Genomic DNA, 17,296 nt, shown 5'->3' on the forward strand with positions numbered 1-17,296 from the left:
TAGGACTCGGGAGCTATAATAGGTTTGGTAACCAGGCTAATTGATATTATGGTGTATGTTATTTGTTTGTCCCATTGCTTCTCCTTATGTGTCACCACAGCTGCCCATGTGCCTTTGGCGGAAACTCTACTGTGGACGCCGTTCTTCAAAAGAGAACTCCTCCGGTTCCTAATGATAGCCGCCAGCTATAGCTAATTGGGTAGTCTGACATATAAGCCAACCAAATAGACAAACATCAACAGGCGCTCCATATAAACCATTATTAATGTGATAAAAATCGAGCCAACACGCGAGCTACCACTCACGTGTGGACCCGGTTTTACTGATCGAGTATCACAAGCTCGGAAAGAAGATCCCACGTGTCTTCCAGGAGAGTAGGTTAGAAGGACAGACAAGTCCTCTTCTAACCTTACACTCACCTGGTGCAGATGATGAGATAGCGAGTAAGTTTTTTGTGGGGTCGTGTGGCGCAGTTGTAGCGTGTTCGGCTCAGACCCATGAGGTCTCGGGTTCGAATCCTGCCCGATGACACCGATCTTGTGCTCCTGGGAAAGGCACTTCACACGACTTTCCTCACTACACTCAGGTGTAAATGAGTACCTAGCTTCGGCTAGGGATGGGGCGGATAGGACGTTAAATGGAGGTCCCGCGGCCGGGTTTTCGGAGAGCCACACCCCACTTACATGCACACTTATCGAAAAGAGTAGGGGACCTACATGGGTAGTACAAAAAGAAAGCCGAATAAAAACGCCTAAAACACGCCAAAAAGCAGCCCAAGTCTAAAACTCTGAGCATCAAAGAGACGCCTCAAACGCACAGTCATAGAAGGGACGACAACGTTAACATCGGTAGTGCAGCTGCGCCCCCTATGTGAACCTTTCAAACGTTGCAAAGTATACCTCCTACTTCTTCGCAATACAGCATGCGCAGTACACCAGTACGTTGTGTACAATGTACCATTCAACGCCTGTAAGCCAACATATGATGATATCCAATGATGAAGAGAAAACAACAGATGTTATGATACGTTATACTGTGAATGAATTTTAATGAGTTTGTATGATTGTTTTGGCTAATAAACACTTGCAATTGACAAATCAGCTTCTGCTAAAAGACACATTGCAGAAAAATTGTATCAAAGTGGAACTTATATGTTGAATTTGAGAACACATGTCAAAATCTGTGAGACATGGCATCTTTTCGCCTTTTTCTTTCCTATCCAATGATTCACTCACTGAGCATATTGCAACTTACTGTGTTTTTGTTTTATTTCATCGTGTATTTCATCACCTACTTAGAAATGTGATGAAGTCGATATTCAACCTTTGGTTCTTTTCATATATACGTGTGATGACTTTCGATTCCTTGTGGTGAAAACCGACTACTTCTTCAGTAATCGGTTTTCGAACGGGACGACATTCATGACTGTGCACCGTGGAACTGATGAAGGCAGCATCTTCCTGCCGATCCAGATCTTGGCCGTGTGGAGAGACGACCTGCCGCCGCGCTGTTTACTCTGACACCCGCTGGCCTTCCTCGCCTTTCTCTCCCTCTCACAGCAGTCCTCGCACATCCACGGCGAGGTGTTCCCGGCTTGGCGGCCGGACCTGTACCGCTGGCGATCCTCTCTCTCTGCGGTCTCCACCGGGGTTAGGAACTCGAGCTCATCACGCTCAATGATGTTGGGGACGGGCAGGTTTTCGGTTGAGTCCCTCGGTAGCGGTTCCATCTGTTTGATGACCATAGGTGCGGACGTCACCTAGCGAGGTGTCAGGAAAATGCATATACCAGTGAGCGATAATCTTAACGTATCAAGTCTTAACATTGATTGTTTAGATGTAGTACGTTGGATCAAGCCTATCAAACGCTATGTTGCTGATAGAAAAAGGTGGCTTGTTTCGTATGGTAGGCTGCCATGGTTTTGGCTATTTATTGATGGTACCAAAAAATAAAGGGGCTCCTGATGTGGCTTGTTTCTGGGCTAAGCTATTTTAAAAATGTGCTAAGAAAATGCAGTAAATGTCAATACCACACAGATTTCCTCATCCAGAATACTAGTATTGTTGTTTTTTTGGCTTTGCCACCCTTAAATGACATTGGATGTTTTAAGACATGGACGTGTAGGTTTTAGTATCATACTCACCTTGGACAGTTTCCCTGTGGTCGCTTGTTTCTGCATCTGTGGGACCGTCTGTCGCAGGTCTGACTTGGTTTGCCGCACACTGACGGGATAGTGAGCTCTGTTAAACTCGATCCTTCTCTTCCAGGGGTCGAAGCCACGTTTCCCCTGAAAGGCTGGGTGCGTGAGCGGCGGCGTGGTGTTGGACAAGTAGCTGTTGTCATGTGTTATAAAGGAAGAGTCCTTGTGGTGATCTCGGTCTTCTCTTTGCGAGTTTGCAACTGTAGCCCATTTCCCTGGGTTGTTGCCAACCGTTCCATGTTGTTCGCAGGAGTTTCCAAGATCCTGGATATGAGGGAGTTGTAGACCTAAGGTTTTGCCAGGCGGGAACATACCACCCTGCTCGCCGTGGCTGACGGATGTTGTCGACGTAGCCATCCCCACCGCAGTTTCCAGTTCGGAAAGCCACGATAGAATGCTGCTAGATGAGCTCGCTGATGTCAGCTTGTTCTCATCCTTGCCCGGAGCTTGCCTGTATGAGGGGAGTCGCCAGTACATTCTAGAAGCGGGCATGTAACCGGACCGCTGATTGGCCAGGGAGGTTACCGGTGGTCGCGATTTCTCCGCCTCTTCGAATGAGAATTCCTGTAGCTTGGCCGGCATGGCTTCCGTCGGTTGTTCGGAATCATGCACAACCTTCCCGGGTTCCTGTGATAAAGCTGGGCCCTTCATACTACCGTGATCGCCTCGCCTCGACGATTCTGCCGATGCCTTCTCGGGAACTGGTGACAACGCAACGCCGCTGACAGCCACCAACTACATGAGGACGGACAGTATAGACTAACGTAAACAAAGGAGGCGAAAAACGTAAAAGTTATCATAAAAGTTGTGAAGCTGCTCTACTTCAGTGAAACTGTTCTGGAACATTGCTTTGATTCTCGAATGACTTTTTCATCGTTGTAGAACTTTAACAATCGCAATGACCACAGCACAAAATGGAATTGATACACTTACTTTGCTAATATTTACCTCCATGGCATCAGAGTTGTCAAAAGCCCTTTTCTTCATCCAACCAGCGTCCACACCATTATCTTTCCATCTGCAACGACGGCTGTTAGACCACAACAATCATACCGTCTCTATGGTAACAGTTGTGTCCTCAGGTTCCAGAGGTTTCTGACGTCACTTCTACTCTGAGAATGTGTCTACATGTATATAGATAGAATCAATCGAAAAAGTAGAGAGGAAGGTGGCGAGAAAACTCGTGTTTTGTGTCATATCTTCAATAAATCTAACCTGACAAAAACTTACCGCCAAAAGAGGGGTAGGTGGCTGTTTACAGTGACGGAATGTGTTTTCAGCACCAAGGGCATACACCATCTGAACCTCGAAACATCTCTTGCTTTCTCTTCCAACGTGTTTCCAGGAGTGTCATGTCAGAGCTTTGGGCAGAGTTTTCACAAGCAAGCTTTTACGAGGCCATTTTGAATAGCACAATCACATCACAGACGATTTACAGTGCTGTTATTACACCACTTCTTCGAAGTTCCCGCCTCCGTCTGTGATTTGCCTGTCTGGGCGAGCCCACTGTGATTATAGGGGTGATTAAAATCGTTTCTGTGTGTCCTATGTCTTTGTCTGGAAATGATCGTGATTTTTCCTCAGGCGAAACCCTAGTATTTTGACAGCAATAATTGTAACGACTTGAAGGTAGTTTTCACGGGAAAAGACGATAATCATGGGTTGCGCAGAATGTTCTGCGCTGGTTGTTTACATTACTGAAATGTAAACAACATGGCTGCGCCCTTGAGTTTCGCAGAACTCTGTGTGTTCTCGCGTTTAACTCGCGTTTTTGACATATCCAGCGCTGTCATACCAACAATCTAGTCTTGTCCGTCTCCGTGTGAAAGGCTTGCGCTTCCAGGATGTGTGCAGAGCGTAGTTATGCCAGGAGCATTTCGCTACCGCCGGACGAAGTGTTTCGCAACCTGAGAAACGCCAAGAGATTTGCGATGGACATAGGTAACATATGATCATTATATGTGCTTTAAATAAAATAGGCCTGGTCTCAGTGTTCTGTTAACTGTTAGCCATTGTTTAGACACATATCACATTCAAGCTGTCAAAGAATGAATGCTTCAAGATCTTGTCACCAACAAAAGTTTCATAGTGCGTAACTTTTAGGTCAGGTCAAGTACGTAAAAATTATACACATCGATATAACGTTACCTCACGACATACACTGTAAAATGTATACAATGTAAGGTCACACTTTTATCATGAAAGTCATATGAATTTAAAAGGACACAGACACTATACGTATAAAGGGGATGTTTGTGACATTGTCATGTTCTTTGAATGAAACGTGAGCATGCATGTAACGCCCCCCTCCCCACGCAGAAAAGCTGTATAAAGTTTAGAGGGCCTGCATGAGGGGTCCTGACAACGCTCTACCCTAAATTTTGAGAGCCAGCTAATTCAGGAAGCCTTCCTATTACGTTTTACGATAAATTCCTGGGTGCTATAACGCATTAAGTATAATCAAAACAGCGAATTACGCTCTACGCAAAATTCACCAATTATACGCTACGTTGAATTAGAGCGATCCATCTTCACTCTACATACAATGAAAATAGCCGATGACACTCTACAGAAAAGAGCATGTGGGCCCTGTATAAAGTATATTGCTCCAGCTGATTATTGCATAATGTCATAATTACTTGATGATGAGTTTTATTTTTAACATGCTTTTTGCTTCACCTTGCCAGGTGGGTCCCTCGCTAAGTTGGCGTACTACTCCACGGTGGAGCGAAGCCGAGCGTTTGTAAGTGCCAGCAGTGGTGGGGATGATGGTGAAGGGCAGGTACAATAACACCTTATATTTTAACCCTTGTCCTGCGGAACCCAGCAGTTGTTGTTTTACCATCTATAAAGCACTCTGTATAGGTACTAGTACGATTTGGGGGTACTTCTGATGCAATGCATTTCACTGCAGTGAAACACAATAAATGCAGAAGTAACTATACCATCGGAGGGCACAAAAAGTTGGGTTATGCTAGCAGGACAAGGGTTAAAAAGCCAGGTACATTTTTGTATAACGTTATATTTTAATCCAGTGGTTGGAAGCATAGTAGTTGTTCTGTGTTTTTTATTTTTTTTTTCGTTTGGTTTACAGAGTACAAAACTTTCCAATAAAACTTGCCGGACCCTTTCTCCCCTTAATATAGAAATAAAATCTGAGTGTTTGACATTATCAACAGCATTTTGTTTCCCCCCAGGATGACCACCACCTGTATGAGATTCAGGAACAGAATGAGATCGGAGCGCGGATCCACTTCGTGAAGTTCGAGATGACGTATTTTGAGAAGTGTCTGGACTTTATCCAGGAGAACCTGGTGTCCAGCCGCGGGGAGATGATGGGGAAAGTGGTGAAGGCCACGGGAGGGGGGGCACACAAGTACACCAACCTCATCAGGGACAAGCTGGGACTAGAGTGAGAACCATTCAAGCATGTTGTATATTTACATATTGGAAATATGTACCTATAATTTTACAGGATCATAGCACATGTCATCAAAATAAGGTTTGAAATTCTGGGTTTTTCCGTTGCTCTGCATATTTATGTTTACCTTCACAGAAGGAAAACACATATTAATTGTTTTTGCTCCTCCAAACACATAAAATGTCAATCACCTAGACCAGATGGCTGTCACCATGGTAACTGGTATACTAGCAGACACCCTGTGGTGTTGGGTAAAATTATGTAGCAAGTAGCAGGACATACAGAGTTGGCGGGTATGAAGAATAAACAGAGCAGTTGCTTTTTGTTACTGGCTATACATGTGAAGGTGAACATAATGCATTTGATTTTCAAATGTTACCTTTCTAGTTTGTCATTCTTTTCACAACTTAAGTGTATGTATATCTTTATATGTATAGTATACAGTTGATAGATTGCTACATGACTACATGTATTGTTCAGGTGTGACAAGGAAGATGAGATGCAGTGCCTGATCCAGGGGTGCATCTTTGTGCTGAGGAACATCACGAATGAGGCGTTTGAATACCAGCGCCACAGTCCCCAGCCTTACAAGTTCCAAACCATGGACGCTGACATCTTCCCTTTCCTACTGGTCAACATTGGCTCTGGGGTCAGCATTGTGAAGGTACTGCTCAAAATGGACAAGAGAAGTGTACAGCATGTTGATAATGAAGGATGACTGATTGGTAATGAATGATGTGTGCTTGGCTGAGAATGCAAGCCATGGCAAGGCCACACTGCACTTACGAGGTTTAGAAAAAGTGTTGCACTTTGCCTCAGTCTTAGGTCAGCCACTTTGCTTCCCTAACTTTTCAGGTGGAGTCCCATGACAAGTATGAAAGAATAGGAGGAAGTTCTATAGGAGGAGGCAGTTTCCTTGGACTGGGCTGCAAACTCACTAAAGCTAAGGTAAGAAGAAGTCTTATTCTAAATCATGTTTTTGCATCATTGTTGAAACCAAACAGTGGGTTTCTGGCTATTTTTAACAACAGCATCGTAAAAGGTACAGGTAAATTACTTAGACTCTCGCACCCAATTTTGTTCTTTATTGAAGTACCATGCATTAATACCTTTCTTGTGATCTGTATGTACTACAGAATTTTGATGAGCTGCTGCAGCTGGCCAGCCAGGGAGACCACAGAAACGTGGACATGTTAGTGAAGGATATCTACGGGGGAGCCTACTCCGCACTGGGCCTGCCAGGAGACCTCATAGCCTCCAGCTTCGGCAAGATGGTGTCGGCTAAGGACGGTGAAGGCACAGTCACTTTCTATTTGTTTGTGGTGGACAGTTTGTTTGTTATGTTTGTTTAGATTGTTGGTTAGGATTTCTATTTGTGTTACATGGATGTCACGCTACCAGTATTCTTTCCGGAGTCCGTAAGGGTGAGTTACCTCAGTCTGTGTGTTTCTTTGTGCGTTTGCTTGTGTTTCTGCAATTATTTCCATATGGTAAGCATATTGGGGATTAGTTATAAAGGTCTTTGTTAACATTTGACCTGTATGATGGACTCCTATCAATGTCACATATATACAGATTATTGTTTGTAGGCCAATGGCAAAGCATAAAAATTTCATTGTTGTCATTTTTTAAAAATTTCTTATTCTTGCTTTTCATATGAAATTAACAATCTGGTAAACAAGAAAATAAATCAGGCAGTCCTAAAGTTTTATGTCATTTCATGTTTTTATGACTTTTTTTTCATAGGTCAAGAGTTTGAAGAGAGGGACATAGCGAAGAGCCTGCTGCACACCATCAGTAATGACATCGGCCAGATTGCCTGCCTGTACGCCCAGTTACACGGACTGAAGAAGATCTACTTTGGTGGTTTCTTCATCCGTGGACACCCTGTCACCATGCACACCATCACATATGCTATCAACTTCTGGTCCAGGGTAGGTCAACACTTTTTACCCACAGAAGTTTACTATTAGTAAATGAAGTTTCACTATATGCTGTTGACAAACTGATGAAGGTTAGACGTCTAGGTACCTGATAATATATTACCATGGAGACCTCCATGATATTACCGTATAAGATCTCTAAATTAACAGAGCCAGAGGTTTACATATACAAACTAGTTCTACTAGATGAAAAGGTAGATCCATGGCCAGTTGTCTTCAGCTTATACGTCACTGTTTGGAAACAGTAGATGTCAAAGACTGTTCAATTGTATGATTTGTATTTTATGCCATACATGTACATCATTTCCAGAAAATGTTTTTCAGTAGTGGTCACACACATTCAGAAGATTACATTTTCTTTTATTCGCAGGGCACTTTACAGGCCTTATTCTTGAGGCACGAGGGCTACTTGGGAGCCATAGGGGCTTTTCTGAAGGGCGCAGAAGAAGATGGTAATGCTACGTTATTATTTTGCATTTTATATAAAGTGCTATAATGAACAAAGTCAATTAGCAGGATATGATATACGTCTTTTAATACTCCATATCATTGACTAATCAATGGCTCACAGCTTTCATTAATTAAAACAGAGATTCTCTCCAACATTGTATTATAACACACCACATTTACCATATCATTCTTTTCAGCCAATGATTTACTTCTTTCAGTGTGTCTGACACATTGCCAAGTGTCTGTTTGTGGCTTTATGTGGTGTCACAGATAAATAAAATGTTCTTCATGTTTTGTAAGGAGATTTTACGATTGTTCCACAGATGCTGAGAAGTACTGTTGGGGAGAGAACTATGCTGGGAGTTCCGGTCTACACAGCACCTCCCCTCCACCAGACTTTATTCCACGGGACAGGACAGCATCAGTATGTACAATCATACATTGAAAAAATAATTTCATTGTTATGATGTAACTGTAACAATGGAATGGATACAATGGAAAGCAAACAAAGCAAAAGTTGAATATAATAAATATGAGATAAGCTGTGAATAAAACACTTAGTTGTGTAAAAAGAGTCTCTTTACTCAGTAACTTACCAACCAGATGAAAATATTCACGGATGTGGTGTACAGTTTGACAGGTTTGAGCTGGACCGTCTGGAGCGGCCTCTGGTGTCCCTGCCGTCCCTGTTGGACTCGCCTAGTTACTTCCCCGACACAGTGGACCTCACCGAGGACCCAGATGCCAGGAAGTACTGGCTGGACTGCTTTGAGGAGGCCCTTGGCAAGGTGAGGGTTATGCAAGAGAAGGTAGACAGCCCTCCTGCCTACCTGCCTAAATGCTTAAGCCAGAACTGGCCCCTTGCTCCTCTTCATTTTTTCTCGCCAGGCAGCACCGTCCTTAGCCTTTTGTTCTCCAACCTTGAGGGACCATCCTGTATCATGTACTATTTTGCTAGGTTATGATTCTGATACATATTCATGTAACAGTATCATGACATTTAAGTGGTTAGGCTACAGACACAGGATTGAGAAGATGCAGGTTTGATTTCTGCCTAAACATTGTGTTCTTGGGAAAACACTTTACATCCCTTTACCCAGGAGTAGATGGGTATCTGACATTTGTTGTAGAGGTTCAAGTAAAAGGCAGTGGAAGGAGAGGGATGGTCTCCGCCTTCCAATACCATGCCCAGGACACAGTAGATTAACAACTCGTGATCACTGCCATAACTGCCTTGAAAAAGCTATGGGATGTCCAGTACCTTTTGTTTTAGCCTCTTAACATTTTTTGTATGTACACAGGTTGCAGCCAGAGCTGTAGCCAGTCAGCCCACCAGAGATGATGCCAAGATGAGGGCTGAACAGTTCATTGCCAAGTACAACAAGCGGCTGGAGACACTGAGGGAACATCCCTTGTAAGTGGTGTATGTTGTGGTATAATTTGTAAATCAAGGGATGACCAGCAAAGTCCTGTATTTTCAAACCTCAGGTATTAATATACCTTACTAGCCAAAACCATAATATGACAAAACAATTTTTTGTCATTTGCCAATCTAACAAGCTATAATCACTAGTGGTAAGTAAATGTGGTTCCTAGAGACTTTCTGTCATCATGCCCTTTTTTCCAGTGCCTATGGGTCCTTGACTGTGAGGAGCCTCCTGGACACTCGTGAGCAGTGTCTGAACGAATTCCACTTCGCTGACCCTTATCAGCATGTAAGTCTTCTCATTGATCAGGAGTTTTGAATTGTCTCAGATTTGACAGCCTTGTGGAGCTTTTCATATTTAATAATCATTCATTCAAAAGTTTTAAAGGCATCCAATGCAATTTCAGGGTGGCAAAACTGGAAATATTTTGAATAAGGCAATATACTGTATACATTGTATTCTGTATGATATAGATAGTTTACATATATGCGCATGCTATCCCACATTAGCACATTTGAATCAATATTTCATACTTTAGGCATTTAAACTGCAGAAACAAGATTAGTCCTCTATTTAGATAATTGACTACTCATGAATATTGACTTTGAAAAATCTGGTTTCCAAGCCCTAAAAAATGCACTGGATGCCTTTAATGTTTATTTTGTTGACACTGACAGTTATCAGAAAGAGAGTATGTATGATTGTACAACTAATTGTGACCTTCACATCTAGATCAAACAGCAAGAGAACGAGGCTGCCCTGCGCATCCTCCCTGAGCGCCTGCAGCACCTGGACAGCCTGGAGTTCCAGGCACGGCAGGTGGCCCTGGCGGAGGGCCTGTTGGCTGGGAACGTGTTTGACTGGGGGGCAAAAGCAATCACCAGGTGAGGCGCACTTAGTGTAACACACATGTAACGAGCACGTCGGCAGAACATACTGCACCTGCGCAAAGCCGGAAATGTTTTGCGTGCACTTTGGAAGAACGTCTCATATAAGGTCATATTTGCCCATATAAGGTTAACATCCCGTCTGTGGTTTCCAAATATTATAACGGAAAAGATATCCTCTGCAACAGGCAAAATACTGATTCAACGTTGACCAAAAATCCAACCAAACCCTTGAAAAATCAGGATTTTGCGCAGCGCAGTACATTCTGCCGACATGTAAAACCAACTCTCATAAGTCTATTTTTTAACTGTCTATATATACAACTGTATATGCCAATCAAGGGACTCAAATAGCCACAATGGACAGAATTCTTGTTGCAAATTGCTACCTAGAACTGGTATGGATATAACAGGCTAGCTAACATGGTCTTCTTTTCCTTGTTTGCAGATTAATGGAAGGGGGTGATAGCTTTGGTTTTGAGGAAGCCATGTCAAAATTACAAGGTACATACTAGTAGTTTTTCCTTGTGATATACTTTCTTGAGTTTATATTCTTGACATTAAAAGTTATTTGAGTGATTTAGTTCCATTTTGTGTATCAATGCAGTGAAGAAAGTATGTTCACAGACCACTAGATTTTTTTACACCTTGTTTTGTGTATCTGTGCTTCACAATATTGTGTAAGCAGTGAAAAGACCACAATTAGAACATTGTATAATGTATGTAAACAAACTGCACACATATACAAACATTGTATCTGATGAGATAATGTTTCTTCCCAGCTCGTCCCTGGCTTGTAGATGATTTAGACCCTTGGCTGGAAAGATTACAGGTATGCATGACCTCAGATTACTGGTTTGAACCTTATTTTTAACATTTGATTGATAATTTTTGTGTGCTTCAGTTTTCTTATTTACATGTATATACAGTGTACTTTAAAGGAATAACATGTCATTTGGTTGATTGAATAATAGTTGAATTTCTCCTCATCAAATTTTCCTTAGGCCACAGCAAGTAATTTTTATGGATGACATCAGCGCACGCATTAATTTTTGCCTGATTTTGGAAAAAAAAAGAAATTTTGTTGCCCTCTTAAAGTCACAGGTCAACATGCTGAAAATGGGCAAAGATGTCTGTTGCCATGCCTAGTCTTATCATTGTGCTACATTTGATCATGTAAATTTCTCTCTGCAGGACCATCCCCATAAGTGTGCCCTGATCTTTGCTGACAACAGTGGACTGGACATCATCCTGGGAGTGTTTCCCTTTGCCAGGGAGATGGTTCTGAGGGGGACACAGGTACACATATAATGTACATGTAGAAGGTGTGACTGTCTCTGCAATTTCAAACTACTCTACATGTTTTAACCATCATGGTATTTCCTGCTTTTTCACTAGTAGAGGGATAAATCTCTTTGAGTACTCTAGCGGACAAGAGAGTACTAAGAGAGTACTCATCACAAAGGACAAGACCAAAAGAGAGCTGGAAGAGCTCTGTCCCCACAAGAAGAGACTCCAAAGAGAACTGCTGTAGATTCATTTCCTTCTTGACACCTGAGGTTGGACCCCCTCAGATATCATCAATTGTTTTGAACAATAGATAATTAAATGGGGTTTAGTGTCTAACCCTAACAATAGAATGACAATGACATAAAAACAACATCACAGCAGCCATGTTTTCACAGGTAATTTTGAAAGAGACTTTTCAAACAATGGGAAATTTACATAACAAAACAGTTGTAAAAAAGAGACTTGTAACAGACTGCAAGAGATCTGAGATAGCATTTGGGAGAACAATGCCTAATCCAAAGAGAACTGCTGAGTACTCAATTGTCCGCTAGAGTACTCAGAGAGATTTATCCCTCTACTAGTGTTTATACACCAATTGCCACCTTGTGCCTGCAAAAGCTGGTGTTGTGCCAAAGGGCAGTTACATCTATATAGATGCAGTTCATGGGTATACAGGAGAGTACATGTATGACAGTGTGTGCTTGCCTGAGAATACTGTACAATAGCTGCATAATTACTGCTTAAGGTTCTGAAAAAGCATCATGTTTCACCTCAGTTTGAGGACAATTGCTTTATTCTCACTTTCATCTGCACACAGGTCATTCTGTGTGCAAACTCTAAGCCAGCCCTGAATGATGTGACATATGGGGAACTGAAAATCCTGGCAAAGAAGGTGGCAGAATTGTGCCCTACAATACGGTGGGTACAGCTCATTGTATGTTACATTCACCTCATTGTTTTTTTAAGATGATGATGAAAATAATGGTGAAGGAAACACACAAGGGACCACAAAAAGTAAAGTTGAAACTAGAAACTTGACTCTGTTATATTTGCAAGCATGATTTCACTAACACTCAAGCCTTTTTTGTTGCTTTATTGTTACCAGGACTGCACTGTCAGAAGGTCACTTGAAAGTCATGGCTTCTGGAGCTGCTTCACCCTGTCTGGACCTGAGGTATGTTTTGTATGGTTCTTAAGCCTTCAGTACATTTACAGTACTATTCAGAATGCTCCATGCTTTCCTAGGGAATTAGAATTTTGATAGCTACTTGGAGGGATGCTGTGATATTTGCATAAAGTAGGAAATCTCTTAGCTGAATGGTAATAGGGGCATTTGAAATCAATCATTATAACTTTTTTTTTACTACAATGTATCATGAAAGTTCATCAGTGTTGGTATCTACTTGCATTTATGTCACAATCCCAAGAAACTATGTGACAAGTCTCACTGGGTCAGTCTCTTGAAGAAGACCAGAGTGACTGGTCAAAAGTTGTAGGTGAGAACAATGCCTTGTGTTGAAACAAAAGTTTTAACTTTAACCATTGAAACTCTTTGGTAATATATTTGAGATGTTTTTGCCCAGCCGTATAGATGAGATGCTGTCTCAGGAGTGCCAGAGAAGAGGTGTAGATCTGGTGGTGTTAGAGGGGATGGGCCGGGCCATCCACACCAACTATCACGCTGCCTTCTCCTGCGAGTCACTCAAACTGGCCGTGCTCAAGAACAAGTGGCTGGCTAACAGACTAGGTACTCTCACCTCTCAAATAAAAGTACCCCCTGGAATAAAAGTACCCCCCGGACAAATCTTCAAAATGTAATAAAAGTACCCCCTGGAATAAAAGTACCCCCCGGAAAATTTTAAAATTGACATGTAAGCCAAATTGTTTATGCTACTAAAATGTGTTCCCACGGTGTATGTATCCCAAATAAACATGACTCTGGAATAAAAGTACCCCCGACAAATCTTCAAAACCTAAAAAATATACCCGCCCAGAATAAACATACCCTCAGGAAAAGTACCAAATTATCAGCCTGCATTCTTACAAGTTATTGATTTTTTAAGCTTAATAATTATCAGAAAGATTACATTAATAGAGTTTGAAGTTGAACAGAAATTTACAATATGCTGAATAAATGCTCTATACAAATTTGCAGTAATGTGTAAAACCCATAGGCCATATAGATATATATATATATACAGGGATCTCCCCAGAAATTCATAGCAGGGTGGAGGAGGGTGCGAAGCTATTGCATTTTGTCATTTCCAAACACAAATGGAGGTCATTTCCTACAACTTCAGTTCTACATTTTCTGTACAACTGCAGATGTATAAGGCAGGAGAAAGGTTCAAGATCTGTACTTAATTACCCTCTTTATGTTCAAAAAAAATTCTATTAGAATCCTTAATTTTGAAAAATTGGGCATAGGTTACCCGGATGACCCCTAACCGGGGGGCCAACGGTGCTTCCACAAGTTCAACAAGTGAAAAATACATGATACAAAATGTACATGTATTTACTACCTGGAACTTGGAGCAAGTTTTCCAAAGTGTTACTGACATTAATATATTAAAAACTAAACCAAATCCTATTTCGGTTTAGTTTTTAATATATTAACATTAACATATTACTGACATTAATACATTAAAAACTAAACCAAATCCTATTTCCCAAACAAATCACATATTGACAAAGCTAAACAAATAAATCATGTCTATAAACTCCACTCAAAAACAATTTTTGAGAGACATTCGGGTCGCGGTACTAATCGTAATAATCTCTAATATCTCATCTGATTCTCCCAATGTAAGGGACTCCACAATCACAGCATCCAACCGCACATTCATAGAAACAGCATTACATTTTAACACAAAAAAAAAACAATAAATTCGGAAAATTTCTCAGTAATGTTTGAAAATTAACCTTATAAAAATATTAGTGAATTTTTATTTCAGTTGTAGCCGAAAAAATTTTTTTCATGCGTTTAAAGTTTCGTTTTAGCACATTGTAATATGTACTTTGTACATGTATCTTGTACATTTGGATGCAGTCTTGACCTTTGACCACTGTTATTGTGAAACACTGTCGGCCACAGTCTCGCCGTGGATTTTCGAGCCGTTTTTCGAGCAAATTTCAACCGTTTTAAACATTTTACGGCCTCAAAAACTCATATAACGAGGAAAGCAAGTTGTAGTTGTTATTTTCATGCGTAACATTTCTTCTGGGGATGGATTATTTTTCCGCCGAGCTGCCGAAAACTAGCGTCATGCCTCAACCATGTGGTCGGGCGCGGCCGGCCGGCGGGAGTATCGGTGAGCTTTCACGATGTAAATAAAGACATTCGGAGTTGTTTACATGAAAATTTTGTTGTGAAACGCCAGCGGGGTGTCAGATTTTCTACCAATAACAAAGTTTTCTCTGCGGCGTCATGGCGAGATCGACAATTCATCGTCAATTCACAAGATTGTGCCGGCAATGGAATGAATAGTGGCCCGATTAGCGCTCGATCCACGCCGCCTGGCCGAAGAAAATTGGAATGACGAGCACATTTATCGGGAATAAAATCCCCAATTTTTAAAATTATCGGGGAAAAGTTGGAATAAAATCCCTAATTTTGAAAATCTATGTTCAAACTTTTATGTTCAGGACCGAAAATTTGTCCTGAACTTGGTTTGATTCTGAAAAAAAATAATAAACGTACCGTCTAAAATAAGAACGTACCGGGCGGATTTCGAGGCGAAAAAAAATAAGCGTACCGGTACGTTTAATAGAGAGCTGAGAGTAGGCTAAATCGTTTTCTGCTTTTCTTAGAAGTGACAGATGTCTTTATTTTAGAAAGTTTTCTGTACTCCAGCAAATAATTCCATCAGGCCTAGGAAAAAAATGTTGTGCTTCCTGTTTCAGTCTTGAAAAAAATAGGGTGTCAGATCATGATCCGAGCTAGAAAAGGTTGATCAGCTCGAACAATTCCCTTGCAGGGGTCCACCCCAAAAAAGTCTAGGGTCGGCAGGTTTTTCTAGGGTTGGTCGAAACATTTTCTTTTCTAGGCCTCAGGTGGTGAATGATTGGCCATCAAAGTTCTTTGTTCACAACCACCTGTTTGCAAGAGCTCCTGTAAACAAGTGGTTGTGGGTAAAGAACTTTTAATTGGTATTCAGTTGTCTGTAGACTTTTGAATATGATTCCCTCACTGAATATGGGTGATCTTTAACTCTTTAACTCTAAAATCACCATACATATTTTTTAAATGTCTGTTAATGACACTTGTCTAATGACAGGAAATGACACTAAGAATTATTGCTGTGCTGTAAATCTGAGTCTCATATTAATCTAAATGTGTTCTTATTTCCAATTTTTCTTCAAGAATGTATCGACCGTTTTAATTTTGTTTTCCAGGTGGAGATGTTTTCAGCGTGATTTTTAAGTACACAAAGGGGTCAAAGGTTGAGGGCATGACCCCCAGCAGGAATATAGGTTCCCTACAGACCAGGAAGAGTCCAGAAACAGACAGGTGACACCCTCACCAACCATGACACATCCTCTACAGTGCAATATCAAGTACACAGAATCCTATGGACTGCTGGGCTAGGACAGTTTACTAGGAATGTTCTTCAGTTTGGCCATGACAACCTTTAAGGTTTATCAGTGAGAACCGTAAAGAGATTTTAAAAATCTTCATCCTGCTGAAATAACCTGTCGGCACCAGATTTTATTAGCTACATGTTAGGCAGCTGGGAGAAGGTTTAAGTGCTAATAAAGTGACATTTTCCAAGAAGATTGGTGACTTGAGAAGAGGAGTGAGACTGACAAAAGATGGTATGACATTTGGACCCTTTAGCGAAAAGCACATGTACAATGGTCTCTTGATCTCATAGTCCATTGCGCAGTTTGTATTTTACAGAGAAATACACAATGTCATGTATCTGCTGGTGTATTGAGAGCCACATGTAGCTGTGGATCAGGACAGATTTTTTAGCACTAATATTTAGTAACTTTCTGTTTCACATAAAAGGGGCAGCATAGAAAACTCAGTCTACTAGGTAACACACTGGAATGCATGTTCCAGTTGTATCAAGTAATATTATTATGTTAATTCTGAATATTAGTACATTTATATGATTTACTGCCCTAGCTTGCCAAATTGTAACAACTTAATTGATCAGAGATTATGGAATAAGCATGCGTGAGGTTAATACAGGTCCTAACATGTTTTGTTTAACTTTAAATCTCAAGGGCAAACCTTTGATAGATTGCCCACAATACATCACACTGTGCACACACAGTTTGAACCATGAAATGGCTTGTAGTTGGATCATTTCCCAGAAATGAAAAAAAAAGACAACTTTAAGACCAGGAGAATGGTTTATTTGTTTAAATCTCTACAAGTCTGAGGTAAATGCATCACAATCCTGGGAGACCCAACATTTTAGTTTTACATGTAACAACAATTAGGCTATCTTTTGATAATGCATATCAAAGACAAACAAGAAAATCATATGTAACTAGTCCATCTAATACATGTTGTGAAAGTGTTTCCACATTACACACAATCTTATTATATCTAAATTTTATTCCTTTGACAACACTATTTACACAAATGTAACCTTTAACTTGCTGTTTAACCTCGTAAAAAATATGGATACCATTGCTGAAACGGTCTTGTAACAAAGAAAAGTTTA

At 41.0% G+C, this 17,296-nt stretch overlaps 2 protein-coding genes across 3 annotated transcripts; one reads left to right on the forward strand and one right to left on the reverse strand.

Annotated features, from left to right (window-relative positions):
- Window positions 1–1,119: 1,119 nt before the first annotated feature.
- On the reverse strand, window positions 1,120–3,207 carry LOC109487042. Its single transcript, XM_019790987.1, has 3 exons — window positions 3,149–3,207; window positions 2,144–2,935; window positions 1,120–1,759 (listed from the first exon to the last, which is right to left on the reverse strand). Exons 1-3 carry the CDS (start codon window positions 3,185–3,187, stop codon window positions 1,382–1,384), a joined length of 1,209 nt encoding a protein of 402 aa, XP_019646546.1. The 5' UTR covers window positions 3,188–3,207; the 3' UTR covers window positions 1,120–1,381.
- A 666-nt stretch (window positions 3,208–3,873) lies between these two features.
- Window positions 3,874–17,290, forward strand: LOC109487024 (pantothenate kinase 4-like). Of its 2 annotated transcripts, none has more exons than XM_019790945.1 (20): window positions 3,874–4,141; window positions 4,888–4,982; window positions 5,398–5,612; window positions 6,102–6,285; window positions 6,477–6,569; window positions 6,758–6,917; window positions 7,368–7,555; window positions 7,935–8,016; window positions 8,338–8,438; window positions 8,647–8,802; window positions 9,316–9,428; window positions 9,642–9,729; window positions 10,174–10,325; window positions 10,777–10,832; window positions 11,111–11,160; window positions 11,523–11,627; window positions 12,436–12,536; window positions 12,724–12,792; window positions 13,202–13,365; window positions 16,014–17,290. In XM_019790945.1, the coding sequence occupies exons 1-20, from the start codon at window positions 4,045–4,047 to the stop codon at window positions 16,130–16,132; spliced, it is 2,388 nt and encodes a 795-aa protein (XP_019646504.1). In that variant the 5' UTR covers window positions 3,874–4,044; the 3' UTR covers window positions 16,133–17,290. The 2 variants fall into 2 exon arrangements, with proteins under 2 accessions (XP_019646504.1, XP_019646505.1); XM_019790946.1 differs by having other exon boundaries at window positions 4,045–4,141; window positions 6,758–6,911.
- Window positions 17,291–17,296: the final 6 nt, after the last annotated feature.

This window comes from Branchiostoma belcheri, unplaced genomic scaffold, assembly GCF_001625305.1.
Source record: "Branchiostoma belcheri isolate BF01 breed outbred unplaced genomic scaffold, Haploidv18h27 scaffold85, whole genome shotgun sequence".
In the NCBI taxonomy this organism is placed as follows: Eukaryota; Metazoa; Chordata; class Leptocardii; order Amphioxiformes; family Branchiostomatidae; genus Branchiostoma; species Branchiostoma belcheri.